This window comes from Xiphophorus couchianus, chromosome 16, assembly GCF_001444195.1.
Source record: "Xiphophorus couchianus chromosome 16, X_couchianus-1.0, whole genome shotgun sequence".
Lineage (NCBI taxonomy): Eukaryota > Metazoa > Chordata > Actinopteri > Cyprinodontiformes > Poeciliidae > Xiphophorus > Xiphophorus couchianus.
The window spans coordinates 18,378,221-18,396,497 of NC_040243.1; the positions used below are offsets into that span (position 1 = coordinate 18,378,221).

Here is an 18,277-nt window from a genome sequence, read left to right on the forward strand (position 1 = left end):
GCGCAGAAGAAAGGCGGACCCTCAGGGGAACGACAAGCGGCTTCCTGTGTGTCTAATGCAGAAAGTGTTCATCAAGGCACCATTAAACCTGAGCAGCGGTTAAAAGGAGATTTTCTCATCAGACTGGCCGCTTTCAGAGTGATTAGAAACATTTTAAAACAATCAGGCATGGAAAGTCAGGCCCCACGCTTTTAGTCGTGTCAAAAACGCACAACGCTCTGTTTGGATCAGGGGTCAGCAGGAAACTGCTGGGCTCTGATCGCCAACCGGATCCTGCTGTTGCATAAACGGTCATGAAGGAGGGATCGAGAGAAAGACGGATTTCCTCTCAGGAAACGTCACTCGCTCGTACAGAAACACGGGAAAGCTGCGGACTCGGGAATCTGCCTCCTGAAGCCGAGGTGAGGATCACAACGTCCACTTTGTCTGGGTTGTCCGTCTGTTAAGCTGCAGGTGCAAGACTGCTGCATGACACTGACACGAGGATTGCTTTGAAAAATAAGAAAACAAAAAAAAATCTACTGAGTAGGAAAGGGAAGCGGCAGGTTTCTTCTTTAAACTTTGAAAATCTTGGTTTTATAACATAGCTGCATATATGGGATTTGTTACAGAAGACGGCTGTTTAGGAGAAGCTTTCAGAAAAAAAACCCCTTCACTGTTATGTAATGTGCTAGTAATAAACACTGAGCAGCACCATCTGTGTTTCAGAGAATCTCCACAGTAGATTTATGGTTCGAATGAAACGAGAGAAAAAGCACATTTTTGGGACGAGCTGGGTGAGCTTAGTGTGAGCAAACTGCAGCGAAAGTTGAGATCAGGGCATAAACATGGGACTTACAGCTCTAACCAAATGAAAGCATTCACCCCTAAGGGTTTGCTGATCCCTATTTTTGCTGATCCCTATTTTTTCACACTAATACAGAATTATGAGTTTATTGCAGGTCTTTGGCAAAAACAGTGAAAGATATTGGATCCAAGTGACGGTATACTCCCAGCTGTAGATGGACGTATTTCTTACTTTTACTAAACATCTGCCTCAGCCTCACTTGATTTCTAATTCCATAATGATACGGTGAGTAATAAAAAGTGGCATTTCCCATAAGTGCAAATATTTCAAAAATAGCACAAACACCTTGATTTTTATTGCAAAAAAATAAAATAAAATCCCCAAAACAGTTGCCAAATCCTGGAGGGACTGAAAAGATGCTCACTATTGCTTAATTTTAAGAATTGATTTATACTGTAACATTTCGTTAACAGGTTTCAGCCACAGATTATAACACAACCGGTGATCTTCTGAAAGATCAGTCATGATCCTGATTTGGCCCAAAATCAAATTGAGTTTGACACGCCTGATGTAAAAACATTATTACAACCTCCGATCGATTATATTTATGCACACGATTATGACATAGTCATGTGCTAGAAAGCGTCACAGTCTCTCCCCGTTCAACCCGGCACAGAGTTGGAAAAGCCTGTTATTTTAATTATGATCACTTAAGTGATTAAAACATACAGCATTTGTCTGAAGCTATGTATTATGTATTCATGCATTGTAACTGTATTTATAATAATAATCTATACATCTCTGCAGTTATGTTGGGCGTCCTCCTCGTCCTGCTCTCCTCCTCCTCTCCTGGGGTCACGGTTCCTCCGCCCCACTCTCCCTGCAGCAGATGCTGTGACCACATGCCGCCAGCAGAGGGCAGCGGAGATCCTCCGGCGCTGGCGGAGTTCAGCCACGTCCCAGAGATCCGCACCTACATCAACATGACTATACTGAAAGGTGACTTGTTGCACACGAGTGCTTTCTTTTTCTTTCTTTAAAGCCGTAATCAGAGGAGACTTGTTCAAGGATATTAGAAATGAACTAAAAGAGAGTATTCCTCCACAAAAATAATCAGGACTCGCATGTCCTTCATATTTTGTTGGGGTTAAAGTCAACAAAACTATTTGACATTTTCTTGTACAACAAATTGAAAACCGTGCACTTCATATTTGTGTGTCAATTTGTGTTTTTCTACTGCATAAAATCCTAATCAGATAATCAAGTTTGTGATTTGATTAAATCTGACAAAGGGGTGGGAATATATAATTTTTATTATTCACAGTGCTTGAATCAGCCCAATTCTTACAGTAGAGCCAAAATCATATTTTATACTTCCTTTGAGTTTATATTAGTTTAAGAATGCAATTTTTTTAATGGAATATTTGAACTTATTACGTATTTAATAAAAAATCTACAGATTTAATTTGAGGATTAAATAGACTCTATTTAATAGAGTCAGGTTTATTTCTACAGCACATTTCAGCAACAAGGCAGTTGGAAGTGCTTAACATCATCATAACACAATAAAGTCATTAAGCAGTAAATATTAAATTATCGAGCAAATACACGTCAGATATGGTGGAAAATGGTCCAGTTACCGCTAAACAGGTGAGGGTTTTAGCCTTGATTTAAAGGAATTCAGTGTTTCAGCTGTTTTGCAGTTTTCTGAACTTTTGCTCCAGATTTGTGGAGCACAGAGACTTAATTCTGCTTATTGGATTTATGAGTAAAAATAAAGCGCTGGCCGGTTCCCCACAGCTTGCCGAACCTTCACCAAAACATTAGACGAATCTCGCGTGAGCCTCCCCCGTCGCCCCGTCTGCTGCAGGGTGTTTGCGGGTTCTTCTCGGAAGGGCTGCCTTGTTTAAAAGCCGCCCACAGAATGACCTGTCCACGTTCTTGTGTGGATTTGTTACTACGACTCGGCTCATTTTCCTGCAGGAATGTTCGCTTTCAGTGCTGCTGATCAGACAGGTGGCCTCAGGGTAGATTCTTTTCAGAAACGAAAGGATGTGGAGCTGACGGAGAGCGAGAGAGTCGGTTCCTATTAGTAAACCTTTAAAAAAAGAGAGCCATTTCTTTCACTTTTTTCTCCAATAAAGTATTTTTTGTGCCTTCTCAGTGCGTCTTAATCAGTAACTAGTTGTTCAGTTCCATTTACTTGAGCAATGTTTTGGGGAAAAAAAATGACTTTTAGGAGTATTTTATATTACGCTAGACTTTTTAACTAGCGTAATAAATTGTGTCTATGTTTTAACCAAACATAGACACAAATCAGCAGTTTTTGTTAAAGTTTCATAAGTTTTATATTGAAACATTTGGAAAAAAAATCTTTTGACTTATTTTAATATTTTGTATTATTCATATTAATTATTTTCATTTTGGCCTTTAAAGTACATCTGATTGTGTCATTTTTTAGTATTAAATGACTGTTTCGGAATACTAGGGCAGCATTTTCACTACATACTTTTTTTATTCTTACTTCATTTCTTGGACGGCTACGTTTTACTTTTACTTGAGTAGAAATATGTTCAACTTGAGTAAAGTTTTTGCCTACTCTACCCACCTCTGGTCTTAACTCCAACCTCACTCAGGTGACAAAGGAGATCGTGGGGACAGAGGAACCCCAGGAAACGTTGGACACGAAGGCCCTCCAGGGGCCCAAGGCGTAGCGGGGTCAAAGGGCAGCAAAGGCCATGCGGGTCCTCCAGGAGACCCCTGCAAGCTGTCGCACTCTGCCTTCTCCGTGGCGCGCCGGAAGTCCCTGCACAGCGACGACGCCTACCAGGCGGTGATCTTCGACACGGTCTTCGTCAACCTCGGCGGCGACTTCGAAATGTTCCACGGGAAGTTCTTCTGCCGGGTCGCCGGGGTCTACTTCTTCAACGTCAACATCCACACGTGGAACTTCAAGGAGACGTACCTCCACGTCATGCAGAACGACGCGGAGCGGGCCATCGTCTACGCCCAGCCCAGCGACCGCTCCATCATGCAGAGCCAGAGCGTCATGCTGGAGCTGCGGCCGCGCGACGCCGTGTGGGTGCGCTTGTTCAAGAGGGAGCGCGAGAACGCCATCTACAGCGACGACGTGGACGTCTACGTCACGTTCAACGGATACCTCATCAAAGCCGGCGGGGAATGAGGGACATTTCGGCGGGGCGTTTTGAAGATTGAGTTAATTTGTTGAAAGTATTCACACCGTTTTCACATCTGTCAGGTTACAGCCTCAAACTTCGATAAATCTCGCGATAAAACAGTAACATTGTTCTTGGCTGGCAAGTCTCAACAAAATGTGCGCGTGACGACTAAAACGTCATCAATCTTTCGTGTTTAAGGAAATAATTCCCGCAGCAAACAAGCATTTTTGGCATAGTTCCTAGTGTAAATATCTTGGTACACTTGAGATTAAGACAAAATTAACTTTTTAGCACGACAAAGGAGCTTGTTTTACATCAATAATCCCTTAACATTGATGAAAACGTACTAGATGTAAGTGAAATAATCTGCCAGTGGAACGTGACAATTCACCTGGACAAAATCTGTCACCAGGGTGATGTACAGTATTTTTTCCCCCACCCTTTTGATCTCATCTCAGCAAAACACCTCCTGTGTCTTTATATGTGTGTGGCAGCACAAGATTATTATTAACTATATTTATCATATTTTAGTAACATCCAGTCTAACAAACAGGAGAAACTCTGTCAATACGGTATTACATTTGGTTTATCCCATAAAATTGAATTAAAAACAAAAATAAATAACTTTGCGACATGAATAAAATGTGAAAAAGTTTAAGGTTGTGAAAACCTTGGCAGCAGTAGACTGTTTCCCCCATTTTTAATTTGGGATTAAAAACCAAAACGTTAAAGAAGAAATTATGTTGATGCTTTTTCTGTTGAATTCTCAGCTTGGTTTTGGGGGCTGGCGTCGGTGGTTGCTTGTGGTTCATCCATCCATTACTGGTCACTCACTCTGCCACAAATTTATAAAACTCAAAGGAGTAAAGAGAAATAATTTGACTCCCATATACTTCATCTGTAAACCAATTTGTTAGGGTGGAGCTGGAGGACCAAACCCCTTATAGCAGGCACAGAGGAACACAAGGACAGACAAGTATAAGAGGACAAATAAATTAAAGAAAACATTTTGTGAAAATATACAACTAACAATGTAGACCCAGTTACACTTAACTAAGTCACGAAGCCACTGAATGCAGCATAACCACACTAGGAAGTTCAACCCAGGACTGTAAATTTATGCTTGAAAGAAAATAACTCTCTCTGGGGGATTTTGACCCGGCTTTCATTACAGACATTTCAGTACAACCTCAGGAAAATGTGTCAAATTGTGAAAGATGAACAGGATAGTTAACAAACATCCTCAAAAATGGTTTTGAGGCTCCATTAAAGTCTTCCAGCGTGTTGATGTAGGCTAAGAAAATGCATGATCTGTGCTTTTCTAGTGGTAACAAACTGTCTGATTTAACTGGCTAATTTTAAAATATGTTCAGGGTTTCCCTCAGTGTATTATAAGCCTGGCGGGCCACTGGGCTTTACTTGCGCCCCCACCAGGCTAATAATTGCTTATTTATCTCAGACTTTTTAAAATGTTTCCATTTTTTAAGACTTTATAGTTGGTGTTCAAGTATTAATCTTCCGTTCTTTCAATAACACATAATTATCAAGTGATATTTTCAAATTTCCTGTCAACTTTAAACATGTTTAACTCAAAAAACACGACGGGCCGCTGGATGAATGACTGCCCTAGATCACATCCACCGGGCTTAGCAAGTTTTCTGGGGAAACCTGATATGTTTCTTGCCAAAACGTTTTTCTGTGTGTTAGCACAAAACTGAACTCACTAAATTATCTTTCTGAATGACTCAGACCAGGGACAAGAAATAATACAAAATGATGTTGCCAAAAAGTGGCAACAAACAAGATTTTATTTATTTATTAAGTAATAAATAAATAAATGAGGCATGTACCTTTAGATTACTGTATACTCTATTCCAACTGAGACACCTAAACGACTTAGCAGATTTGTAAATATATGAAAAAGAAAAATCTTAACTAAAACCATTCTGTTGTGTATTTTGTAACTGTTTAAGCCTGAGTGACAGATAACGGACATAAACTCGAACTTGAATAAAATGTCTTTTGTTGGTTTGACTCATCACGATGAAAATCTAGACTAGTTTATAACTTTATCACTATGATCTTTTGGTATATATTGTGAGAAAATCATTCATTTGTACTATTAAAAAGGTGGAGTGAAGTTAATTTGTCTTTCTTGTGTCTATAAGAGATGATATAGATGAGGTAATGTCAGGAGAGCAAACAGCATTATGTAAGGGAGCGCCAGCAGGCGGCGCTGCAGCAGGAAACTGTGCCTCTTGTTTGTCAGTAATGTCTCTTCACCAGCCTGCCTTTAGTCTCCATGGTAACCAGCTGTTGTTCTGAATGAATACTAGCATGGACGATAACTCAGTCTCACACTACATTAGACTAACCATGGAGACTGATAAGTTAAATATACTTATCAGAAGGAAGAGAAGCTTTTACAAGACCTAAGTAATGTCTTACTTAATGTCTTAAGACTATTCTTATCCAACCTTCAATTTGTTGAAGGTTCTGAAATATTGTTCTGACTGCTGATAGCTATTTTCCTGTTCCTGTCCAAATCATATACGTTTTACTTGAATGGCATGTTTTTATCTATTTTGAGGAGAAATGTGTGTCAACTCTACACCAAATCAGAGATTCCTAATCAAATTATCTCAAATATTTTTGATTTGCCTAAAAGGAAGTACTGTGTAGATTTAAGAGAAATCTTTAAGTTACAATTAGCAGTGTCTGTTTGGTACCAATTCTATGTATTTTTTAAAAATAATTAAAAATAAAATGTACAAAAATCAAAGATGAGTTTTTTTCTGTGAGCGATAGAAGTGATTTTGAATTGATCCAGTTGTAGTTCTTTAATTTGACCTCTAGATGGCAGTAAAGTCCCGCTAATTAGCATTTAGTTGTGTTTTACTACTGGAATGATTTAAAGAAAAAGAAAAAAAACAGCCCAGGGGCCAGCAGACCTGAGGCCGGAATAGCTTAACGTGTGATAAATGTAGATTTTAACATATCAGACAAAACAAACATAGTGAGAACCTAAAAGTCTGTCAATATTAACAATAATAGTATTGTGCTTCATGTTTGTTGAAGGACTTAAAATGTGGGTCGTAACTTGTTTCTGTAGCTCATTTGCAAGAAACAGCACAATCTCATATTCGTTTGTTTTATTTGAACCATAAATAAATTCCTTTTTTGACTTGCAAACATTTCTGTTTCGATGTTTTTTTCCCCTTTGCCCATTGACAGAAAGAAAAATAAATAAATCAAAAGTCGGAATTTTACACAGGAAACATCAACAAAGAACATGAATAGAAAACCAAAGGTATGAAAATACAACAGGACTTAAAGTACAAACACAGCAGAGGTGGACTATATCCACACTCACAGCATATGGCCACAAGATGAAGACAAAACTTCCCCCCAGCCCCGTAAACAATTCTCCATAAAGATCAGATTAAAAAAAAACATTAATAAAGAAACACCAATAGTTGTGTGTCTATCACATCAATGAAGAGTCGGAACAACAGCGACATCCAGCATGGATCTGTGTAGATTTAAGAGAAATCCTCAATCTTAAATGGCACTGAACATCAACACAATGGAGAATCCAAACAAACGGAGAGATTTACAGCAAAGTCCCACGTTAACAGTTCAGCCGAAAGGCTTTTGTTTTTCTTTTGGTCCCTAAATACAGCTGAAATCAACACGCAGTATATCAAATATTCCTTTTTGTGAGTCTGTGATTTTTAGTACAAATGAATTCCTATAAAAATACTTTCGTTTTTTTAAGCTGTGTAAACTTTTAGCAACCAAAGGCACTGTCTTTTCCTCACTTTCATCACCTAAAGCCATCGATTCGTTAACACCATAACTCCAATAACTTACATATTTCCTTTTAACTAACACTATTCATGTTGAACCAGCTTTCAGCTGTGCAGGAGTTCATCAAAGCTCAAAGTAATGCTACAAAAACAATGCAATGCACCGCATAATAAATGCAGAAGCAACCTGTGGATATCATGTTTAAGGGTAAATGACAGCATATAGTTGCAGTATGCAGGAAAGCTCAGCATCAGTAACGGTTGCTTCGTTCGTTCTCCATTTTCGTTGTTTTCCTCTTTCCTTACCGTAGCGTTTATGTTTGGTTTGCTACCAATATGAAGCTTTTAAATAGTTACAATCTTAAAACCATCAGACCTTTTCTATGTCTTAAAGTCCTTCTCAGAGAAAGTACTTGAAGCATAAAGTAATGCCCCTCCCCCACATGCTGCTGCACACTGCTGGTCAGCTGGCTGAAAGAACGCTACAACACCTTCCCATTGGTTGCAAAAGACGGAAGCCAAAGGTAGCCCTCCATCTTCTTCGTTAAGCGTTACTAAACATATGTATTTGAAATAAAAGTAGCTCATGTTGCATTTTTTTTAAAGAAAATGTTGAGATTAACAATGTGAAAATGACATTATCTGTCATTTTATTTGCTTTGACGTAACAGACACCCGATAAAGTCTGTTATCGGTGTCGAAGTATAACAAGGCTTACAAAGTTACGGCCTTAAAACTACGAGGGCTTTCTTCCACAGTTTGACTTCCAAGACCAACGCATCGCTGCTCCCTGCCGGTCAGGAGGCTGAAACACGACCGCCACACTTCTTCCTTGCTTCGGTTGGGAAAATACATCCAGTCCTGGTGTGAAACTAAAGGTAGTGCTGTCTTAAGACGACTGACTGAATGCTAAAAAGGGAAGGTGTGAGCAATGAGCACAGCTAAATTCAGTGGTTGGATTGCTGTGTAGATTTTTGCTACTTTTTCACCTACATTATAGGCAGCATAATTGAAAGTGTAATAATAAATATGCTATTTTCTGCAAAATCAAAGATATCCTGTGATTAGTTTTTGTTCTTATTTTGTGTTAGTATCATAATACTGACATTTTTACTCAACATTTTCATACATTAAGAATCTCTTAACTGCACTTTTCTCATTTTGTACCCACTTGCACATGTACTTTTATATAATCTTTTATAAGTTACTACATTGTATTCATGATCCGCTGTGTTTAAGTGGCTCTATAAACCTTAGAGAGTCCTCAGAGTCATTTTAGTTTAATCAGGGAGTGAAACAGTTCAAGTAGAAACTATAAAACCAAAAGTAAGTGGAAATAGGACGGAACATAAAATCTTTCAAAATATCCCGCAAGTTTACATGATTCTGTAAAATACTACTTTTACCAAGGGAAGTAAACTTACAAGCAATTGTTATGAATATTCTAGCGAGATGGTTTGTTTAAGGTCATGAAATGATGACGGCGCGAGTTAACCCAGACCTGCCTGGAAAGAAAACAAAAAGCAAAGACACAAATGAGAGATTTCCCTTTGAAAAAGATTTTTGAAAAACAAGCAGAGGCACATCTGTGCATTAGTAACCGTAAGAATATGTCTGAAACAAGCGGAGACAAACCCAGGTCACCAGCTGCCTGCCGCTGTGCTTCCTTATGCTGAGGCTACATTGTGGCAACCGGCTTTAAAACTAACCAGACGCCAGCAGCGGTACTTCATTTCCAGCACATATTTTGCTCGCAGAACCTTGTATGGCTGATATAAATTAATCAGCTCGGTTCAATTCACGAAAACGTAAAGTGTGAATACGAGGTAAAAAAAAAAGACTTACTTCAACATAAAATCCCTTTCATGCTTAAAAACATTGCACTTTAAACAATGTGAAATAAACTAGCTAACTACTGATAGTGTAGTGAAAAGTTAAGATAATCTAGCAACACAAAAAAAGAATCTAATTGTCCAAAGCGAGCAATCACAACCAAAACGGTCTCTGTGCATCATTTTGTTTTTTAAACAGAGTGCTACCAAAGTATGTGAATTTAGTCACAAAAGTGGGCACAGATGGCATTACATAAAAACATGGAGGTTAAAATCCCTAAAGAGGGCAGAAGGACAGACATCTGAATGTGACTGCATGCTTCTTCTGTGGTTTAATGAGGCAGAAATGACTCCATGAGTGTTTCTAATCATGTGCACATTCAGTCCAGCAAAGACACGGCGGGAGAAGGTGTGTGTGACGCCTCTCGCTGGCCGATGGGGGCGCGGCGCCCACTGTTGTGATTTTAAAAACTACATTTCGCCTGTGCGTTTGCGTGAATCACTCATTGAGGATGGACTCTGGCCTGTCGTAACCAAAAAGCCGGAAGTCGGGCTCGTAGAGCTTGTAGAGCTGCCGGCGTGCCTCCACAGGCACCGGACCGAACCAGTCCGTCTCCCAGCTGCTCGCTGTCAGGTTCCTCTGCGAGGTGGGGAACTCCACCACATTGTCCACCCGCAGCAGGCGCAGCAGGTGCTCGGCGTCCTCCTCTGCCGTTTCCAGGTGACCCACGAAGTCGTACTGGATCTGGCACGGGTGGCAGAGGCGGTACACCTGCCGCCAGTGCTCATTGAAGGGCATGTCCTTCTCGGTCTGCGGGTCCAGGAGGTACTGGGTGAAGTGGGAGAAGGACGGGCGGCTACCCAGAGCGAAGGCCTCGTCCACGGAGGCGGGAGGCGTGGGTTGGTTGGCGTAGCGGCGCAGCATGACTTGTGCAAAGTGCCGGTAGAAGTCCTCGTTGCGCATCTCAAATTTGTTCCTGTAGGCGGAGATGAGACGCACAAACGGGTCCCGCACGAACAGGAACTTTGTGTACTTCTTCAGCTTCACCTGCCAAAGGTAGTTCCAGCATTATTTTAAAATACATCAGAAAAATACATATCAAGGCATATTCTACTACATATTTTAGAGCAAAAAATTCTCAATAGTCAGGGGAAAAGTAATTCACAATGATCTGTTTTGATGTTTTTAACGCAGCCTTTGAAAGGAGGCTTTGATATAACAGAATATATATGGAGAGATTTTATATCTGCAACATAGAGGGTGACTACCTATTGCTGTGAACAAAATACAGTCCTTTCTCAATGAAACAAGTCGAATGGATGCTAGCTCTTCATATTGGGAATACAGTAATGGAGTGAGCGCTCTCACCTCCCCCAAGATCCTCTAATCATCATGTGATTTGTGAGAGTCAATAGGAAGAATCTCTCCTCTTCCACAGAAAGAGTGCTTCAATTCAAAACGCTTGTTGGCACACGTGATTGAAACGATTAATCGGATAAATCGTAATTATTTCATCATCAGCCAATTTAGTAATCAATTAATCGTTTTCTAGAGCTTACAGACTCAAAAGAGGCCATTTGTTGAAATAATAACAAAAATATTCAAAGTAGTGAAGCAAAAACTGTACAAAATATATACATTTTGAATTTAAGGTAACTATACAGATTCTACCCAGAACTCCTCAAATGACAGTTCTAGCTTAATCTGACTCAAATTCAGAAAAAAACTAAAATGAATAAAAATCTCCTGTAAAACACCGTCTGCATGCAGTTATTAATTGCTTAATCGAACAATTAGAAAAATGTCACTGATTGAGGCGATGTCAAGCAGAAGGGACAGAGCTTTCCACATGTTGATGCTGCAGATACATCCCCTGCAGCAAATGATCAAGAGTTCACTAAAGGGTTTTAGGTGATAAAATGTTTATTTTCTTGCTTTAAAAATTTATGAATTGTTTATTCCCATTTTTTAATTGATTCCTAATATTGCATAAAACAGGCTAAGATGAAAACTCTTCAAAATGTTCACTTTTTTTTTATCCGATTAATCAGTTGTCAGAATAACAAATAGATTAATTCATAACTAGAATAATCGTTAATCGCAGCCCTAGTGTTAAACATAATCTTGGCTTCAAGTGGAGGAACGACTTGAAGCTGTGGATCGAGGATGCAACAAAGTTTAGGGCGACGATGGGCGGCTCTAGTTGAGAGTTAACAGCCAGACCACTACGTTCACGACGTTTAGATGTTGGATGTGCTCAAGCGTCTGTTTTCTCAGGTAAGAAAATGCATTGTGACCATAACACAGTCATCCCAGCATGAAGTTAGTTTGGCAGTATTTTTCAGAACTGACCTTCATGAGGTGCTTTGCAAACTTGCCGTAGCGCTTCCAGAACTTGTTGAAGGTAAAGTGCATGCTGCTGTTGTGGACCAGGTCCCTGGGGATGGCCAGAGGGTCTCTCTGAGGAGCGCCGTCCTGCTGCAGGCTCTCGCTGAGGACGATCATGATGCGCTTCCAGTTGCTGCACGCCACCTGAAGTTACATTCACAGCAGAGAAACAGATCAACCCGATGTCATAAATGTGACAAAATGTACAACACTGGCTAACCACGTTGCATACCTTGGGAACATAGCAGTAGATAATGCCGTGTCTGTCATCCACAATGAGATGATCCAACTCCTTGTTAGGAATGTCATCAAATGAACGGTTTTTGCCCGGAAACGGCACGCTGTCGTTGGCGCAGACCTCCTGGAGTAACCTTCGCCTCTTTTCCTGATTATTCCATTTGGAGAAACAATTATGCGATAAATATCACATGTTGGTCTTACACTGATGACTTTAGAAAGGGTCAAGCATGAAAATTAAACACATTCAAAACAAGTGTTTTTATTAGAGGTGAACCGACTGCAGTTTTCTGGTCGATCGCAGATCTTTTAAAAGTCTCACCTGTCGATTCCGACCAATAGCAATTTCTTTTGTTGGAAAAATCACTAAATATAGTGAAAAGGTTGCTAAGTTATCCTTTGTGGAGATAGATAAGATCAGTGGAAAAGATCGGTTTAACATGTTAGTATCCGGTGATTGCAGATCATCCAACATTAAGGATATTGGGACAGATTTATTTACGAATAATTGAATTAATCGTGATTAAACAATTATTAAAATAATTGTCAACTACTTTAGCAATCGGTTAATCATTAACTGCAGTATACAGACTCATAAAAAGGCTCTTTGATAAAAAAACATGTTAAGAACAACAATGCAACCAAAACTGTACAATATATATGTATATGCACACATTTTGTATTTAAGATAAAATCATGTTTGTCTGTAAATATGTTTTACCCAAAACTCCTCAAGTGGCTTCTTTTCCACCTCTTTCCATCTGAAGCTGCCTGCCAACACCTTAGCTCACCTGTCTCTCCCGTAGCTCCGCGGCAACCGGCGTCAGGTGAATCTTCCACTCCCTCCGGGGGACGTAGCGCTCCTCTGACTTCTCCGACTGGTTGCTGGAGTCCCCCGGCACCGTGTCCGTGGGCTCCCCGGTTCCGGGCTCCAGGAACTGGTTGACGAAGGCGTCGATGTCGGACAGGAAGGACGGGGTCCGGGTGGTGTGGGGCCTCGACTGGGGGGGCTGCGGGTGGGGGACCTTGGGGCCCAGGGACACCGGGGTGTGCATGTAGAGGTGGGTGGCTCCCACGTCGTCCCAGTAGATGATGATTAGGAGGATCATGAAAGCCGAGCCCAGAACCACGAAAATGCGGAACATCCTGGATGTTCCCATAGTGACAGCTGCTTGCTACAGAGTCACCATAGCAACAGACTTATGATTTCGCAGGGCGTCTGCACAGCGTTGCCATGGCGGCAGATTGTAACAGATACCTGCGTGTTTTCTCATGCACGGACCGGGGGACGTGGAGGCTCGGTTTTGCTGCGGGGCTAAAAGAAACCCAGAAGCTCCATGCGGGCGCGGTTAGGGACGCATCGGCTTCAGCGGAGTCTGACGTCGGATCGGGCCAAACATGATGGCAGGACTGGAGCCCGCCCGTCAACGATCTGTGGAGAAACGGACACAAAACACATGTTTGCACTCTTGAGAAAAAGTATCCAACCCATGCTGACAAATCCTATCAAATCACATCTGAATTGTGTTCTTTGTCTCTCTCAAAAAAAAGAAAAATCAAGGTCACACAAATCACGGCAACACCATCAAATGTTTTCTGGTGAAAGATATGAGCAAGCTAATTGAGAGATTTTTATGTTTCAAAGATAATTTTAGATGGCTTCATCAGATTTTAGATTTTAGCAAAACATCATTCAAACTATTCATGAGTAGGCCTGTCACAATAAATTTTATTGGACGATAAATTGTCCCAGCAGTAATTGCGATAAACGATAATATTGTTGCTTTGAGACAATTTTCAAGAAATATAATGGTAAAGGCATATTACTGCAAGAACACATTCTCAAAGATCGATCTTTTTTTTTATTTTAGTCTACATTTAATACTGGAAATGGAAGACATTTTAAATATTTAAAATAAACAAATAAAATGAAATATGAAGTCTTTGTAAACAAAATTGTCCTTAAAAAATAAAAGGAATGGTTAAAACCAAAACACCAGATTGAAGACTTTTAACATCCACTTTTTGGAAGAAAGAGAAAAACGATAAATCATGCAAATAAAAATGATAGAACTCATTTTAATTTATCATGCGATTAACTGACTTATTGTTTATTGTGACAGGCCTAATGATATGTTCCTTCTTTTCTTTTTTTTAACAGCTTTGCTTGTTGCTATTAGTGTTTAAATAAAACAGCAGGTTTTATTTCAGAATAAAACCCGCCAAGAGATGTGAAAGTTTACTTAGATTACATTTTTTAATTTTATTGTGAATTATTTCCAAGTTATATACAGTTAAAACCAAACATTTACATACAGTAAATAAGAAGACACACACATATTTTCTTCCTCACTGTCTGAAGTTATGAAAAAAAATGTTTGAGGAAGTCTCAGGCGTGATTTATGGTAAGGCTTGTGCTGAATTTAGCATTCTGGCCCCACACCGCTTCCCAGCAGTAAGATCGCAAACGTTTGTCAGATATTTTCAGGTCAGGGGGACTCGGCGTACCAAAGAGGGATACGCTGAAGCCCGCAGCAGTGTTTGCTTGAAATGCCACGCCCTCCTCAGATAATAAAAATGCCAGTGTGAGCCACTTTTGAAGGAGAGGCGGTTATAAAAGGTTTCGCAGCCTGACCTCGGCGCACGCTGCACGAGGGAGACACACAGATGCTCACTGTGCTCGCGTGCTAATTAGCTTGGAAGGGTCTGAAGTGGAGGCAGTGTCTGTTCCGTCCCCGAGTCGCATTTCCTGCATCTCGGGGATAATTGGGCTCCAGTCTTCTATACTTCTCCTTCCTCTTTGGATCAAAAGTCACGGAGCGTCACCCCCCCCTTCAGCTTACTTCTAAACTTGGAACTGTCATGCATCATGTTTCTGTACCTCCTCTTCCCCTGAAGCGAAGAGGCAATTATTGACATGGAAACGTCTGTTAGGAGGCAGCAGACATCTCTCCCTCTTCCTCCCTACCGACATATCAGCTGCTGTCTTACTACATCGTGTTGTATTTATCATCGCCGTCGGCAACAACATAAGTGCTCCGGTGCAGTTTGCATTTCATAGACTAGTGGCGCATCAAATAACTCGTCCTGGGTCAAAGTCTGCCCATTTTCCTTTGACCGGCTCAGACCAGGCAGGTCACGTTCTGTAAAATCCAAGTTTATTCTCAGTTTTTCCTGTTTAAAACTTGAATAATCCCATATTTTCAGCCGTCGAATGCATTAAGAAAACAATTTATTCTGAGTTACAGATTTTTGCTTGTACTGCATAAGTGGGGATAGCTGCAGTAATCTAACTATTTTTCTGTTAAATAGTTAAAATAGCCACCCACCAGGCTAAGCGTCATTTATTTAAGTTAAATAGGGCTTTTTATACTCTTGTAATGGTGACAGTAAAGACAGATTAAGCTAGGTTTAGAGCTGACACATTGGTTGGCTTCACACACACTGCCTGCTCCTGCACCTCTGAATTTTTGTATCTTTTAACATTTTTAACACAAAAATATGGTGCACCACTAGCTGACTGCCCTAGCGCCGCTACCACCGGGCTCAGCCACGTTTGTGGGGGAAACCCTGCAGAAGAAGAAAATATTGAAATAGGGCAAACTTGGTAAAAAAGAAAAAGAAAGAAAGCTGAAAATCTGAATCAGCACGGAAAAGCAGTTTTAAATTAGGTCACAATAACTGACCAACTAGGTTTAAAAAGATTCAGTGATTTGAATTAGAGTTGGACAATATATCAAATTGCAATGCAGTTTTGTTGTGTGTGACATTTTAATAGCAAAGCACTCTTTGAATGTGTTATTTATAAGGATGTAATAACATTTCAGGGGGCATGGATTCAAACTCTGCATGTTAATAACAACTTCAGTTGATTGGACTTTTACTTGCATCCTGATCTTTAATACTGAACTTTAATAACCACATCAAATCTGTCATAAAAACATTATACTACCATCTAAAAAATATTGCTAAAATTACGCGACTCATGTCCCCACAAGACTCTGAAAAATTAGTTCATGCCTTTGTTTTTAGTAGACTCGATTACTGCAATGGAATTTTTAATGGATTATCAAAAAAGCAATAAGAAAGCTCCAGCTTCTGCAGAATGCTGCTGCAAGAGTCCTAACTAAAACAACAAGAGATCAGCATATCAGTCCAGTTCTAAAATCCCTGCACTGGCTGCCTGTTGCTCGAAGAATAGAATTTAAAATCTCCTTGATGGTTTACAAAGCACTTTATAATAGAAACCCAGACTACATTTCTGATCTTCTTCAACCATATGTACCACTCAGACCTTTAAGATAATCAGAATCAAACCTTTCAACTATTCCGAGAGTCAGAACTAAACACGGTGAAGCAGCTTTTAGTTTTTATGCTCCAACACTCTGGAATAAGTTTCCTGCTCACTGTAAGACTGCCCCTACCTTGCGTTTATTTAAAACAAGGTTAAAAACCTTCTTATTTGACGTTGCCTATTCTTAAATTTTTGGTTTTTTTTAAACTGTATTCAAAATTGTAATGTTTATTTTTAATCTGTCGTTTTTAACTTTTTTGTACAAGCAGTTTGAATTGTCTCTGGCGGAAAGTTGCTATATAATTAAAGTTGCCTTACCTTTTACTGTCTTTAAAATCCAGAACAGTAGTGGAAAACAAAGAGACAATGTTAACAACGTTGCAATATTCATCAATAATATTAAAATTTGAATGTTTTTTTTTTTTTTTTACATCAGGATTAATGCAAATAAAATGATTGTGATTATTTCTGCTACTGTTATGAATGTGGATCCATAACACTATATTAAGAGATTTTAAAAAGCATCCTGGTTAGTTTTGTGTTTTAATTCTTCTAAATTGATTAGAGAATCAGAGTAATTTAATTTCCCACCATACATTTTCAAAGAGCTTGAACTTTGAGGTCGTGCCACTCACCTTAGTTGATGTCTTTATGAATTTAATTTCCCACCACGTCTGTAACCTGCAGCTCCAGCCCAAACGGGAGCCTGGGCTGACATGAATCCCTCCGTCCTGTCCGCAGCAGCCCTCGGCGGATGCCAGACCGGACACAATGCTACCTTTGACGGACGAGCAGCGCCGCAGGAAGAGGCTGTTCCCTCACCGCGGGAGCCCCGAAACCCCAACCCGCCCGGGACCCGCTCGGTTACAGCGTCGTGTGCGGTGCATTTAGGCGAACAAATACGACGAGCGGGTAAAGAAAACACCGAGTTTCAGTGGTCACGGTGGGTTTGTCGCGCTGTCAGTGCGCCTAACGGTCAAACAAGTCCAAAGCACTGGGGCAAAGGTGTATGCGGGGGGAATGTGCACCAAAATCTTACAATATTTAGTATTATGGTCATGTTTTTATATAAAAAAAAAAGTACAAAGATATTTAAGAACTAAACGTCCTCACCTCTCTTTTCCCTTTCTGCTCCTCTGGTCGCGTTAGCTGAGCCTGCCCTGTCGGCGCTCCGTGTGATGAGAGCCACCGTTTTTTTTTTCCGTGGGAGATGGAGCGGGATCTCAGAGCGAAACACCGCGAGAGTTGGTAGGCTGAGGTTTCTGCAACGTGAGCTCGTGAGGAGGAGATAAATTCACTTTTCTGGGTCAGCTCCAGCGTGACATTTCTCTGATCCGGGATGATTCACGTGTTCCCAGGGGGTTAAAAATAACTTTTTAAAAACCTGACTGCAACATTAAATGTAAAAAAAAAAAATTGACAAGAACGAGAGAAAAATAATGAACACTGGCAATCGTTATCTTGATTAGATGAATTAGGTGATACTGAAGACAGCTGATTCGTGTTGTAACCTAATCTGTGTGGGATCGGACATTGTCAAAAACATTTGCTTAGTGTAATCGTTTTTTGTTTTTTTTTGTCCTAGCAGCTGACTTTCTTCCTTAAACACACACAGACAGTTTTACAACACAAAGTGGGGGAGGTAGTGCACCAAATTTAGCATTTCTGCTCCATATACCTGATATGAGCCGCACTGGGAATATTTTCCCACATATTTTCCATGCATGTATGATTATTTGGCTTTCTTGGA

General features: G+C 40.2%; 2 protein-coding genes across 3 annotated transcripts; one reads left to right on the top strand and one right to left on the bottom strand.

Moving 5' to 3' along the window:
• Positions 1–5,024, top strand: c1qtnf6a (C1q and TNF related 6a). Its single transcript, XM_028041911.1, has 3 exons — positions 1–401; positions 1,595–1,786; positions 3,424–5,024. Exons 2-3 carry the CDS (start codon positions 1,597–1,599, stop codon positions 3,969–3,971), a joined length of 738 nt encoding a protein of 245 aa, XP_027897712.1. The 5' UTR covers positions 1–401; positions 1,595–1,596; the 3' UTR covers positions 3,972–5,024.
• A 1,468-nt stretch (positions 5,025–6,492) lies between these two features.
• Positions 6,493–17,767, bottom strand: chst12a (carbohydrate (chondroitin 4) sulfotransferase 12a). Of its 2 annotated transcripts, none has more exons than XM_028041909.1 (5): positions 17,641–17,767; positions 13,025–13,665; positions 12,229–12,381; positions 11,961–12,140; positions 6,493–10,655 (listed from the first exon to the last, which is right to left on the bottom strand). In XM_028041909.1, the coding sequence occupies exons 2-5, from the start codon at positions 13,391–13,393 to the stop codon at positions 10,107–10,109; spliced, it is 1,251 nt and encodes a 416-aa protein (XP_027897710.1). In that variant the 5' UTR covers positions 13,394–13,665; positions 17,641–17,767; the 3' UTR covers positions 6,493–10,106. The 2 variants fall into 2 exon arrangements, with proteins under 2 accessions (XP_027897710.1, XP_027897711.1); XM_028041910.1 differs by lacking the exon at positions 17,641–17,767 and adding an exon at positions 17,163–17,575.
• Positions 17,768–18,277: the final 510 nt, after the last annotated feature.

What these genes read in the sequence shown, in the direction of transcription:
- c1qtnf6a (XM_028041911.1), top strand. Translation starts at nt 1,597, where the DNA reads ATGTTGGGCGTCCTCCTCGTCCTGCTCTCCTCCTCCTCTCCTGGGGTC. An exon ending in CAACATGACTATACTGAAAG is followed by an intron (nt 1,787 to 3,423) that starts GTGACTTGTTGC and finishes AACCTCACTCAG; the next exon opens with GTGACAAAGGAGATCGTGGG.
- chst12a (XM_028041909.1), bottom strand. Translation starts at nt 13,393, where the DNA reads ATGGGAACATCCAGGATGTTCCGCATTTTCGTGGTTCTGGGCTCGGCT. An exon ending in CGGAGCTACGGGAGAGACAG is followed by an intron (nt 12,382 to 13,024) that starts GTGAGCTAAGGT and finishes TGGAATAATCAG; the next exon opens with GAAAAGAGGCGAAGGTTACT. An exon ending in TTGCAAAGCACCTCATGAAG is followed by an intron (nt 10,656 to 11,960) that starts GTCAGTTCTGAA and finishes TACCTTTGGCAG; the next exon opens with GTGAAGCTGAAGAAGTACAC.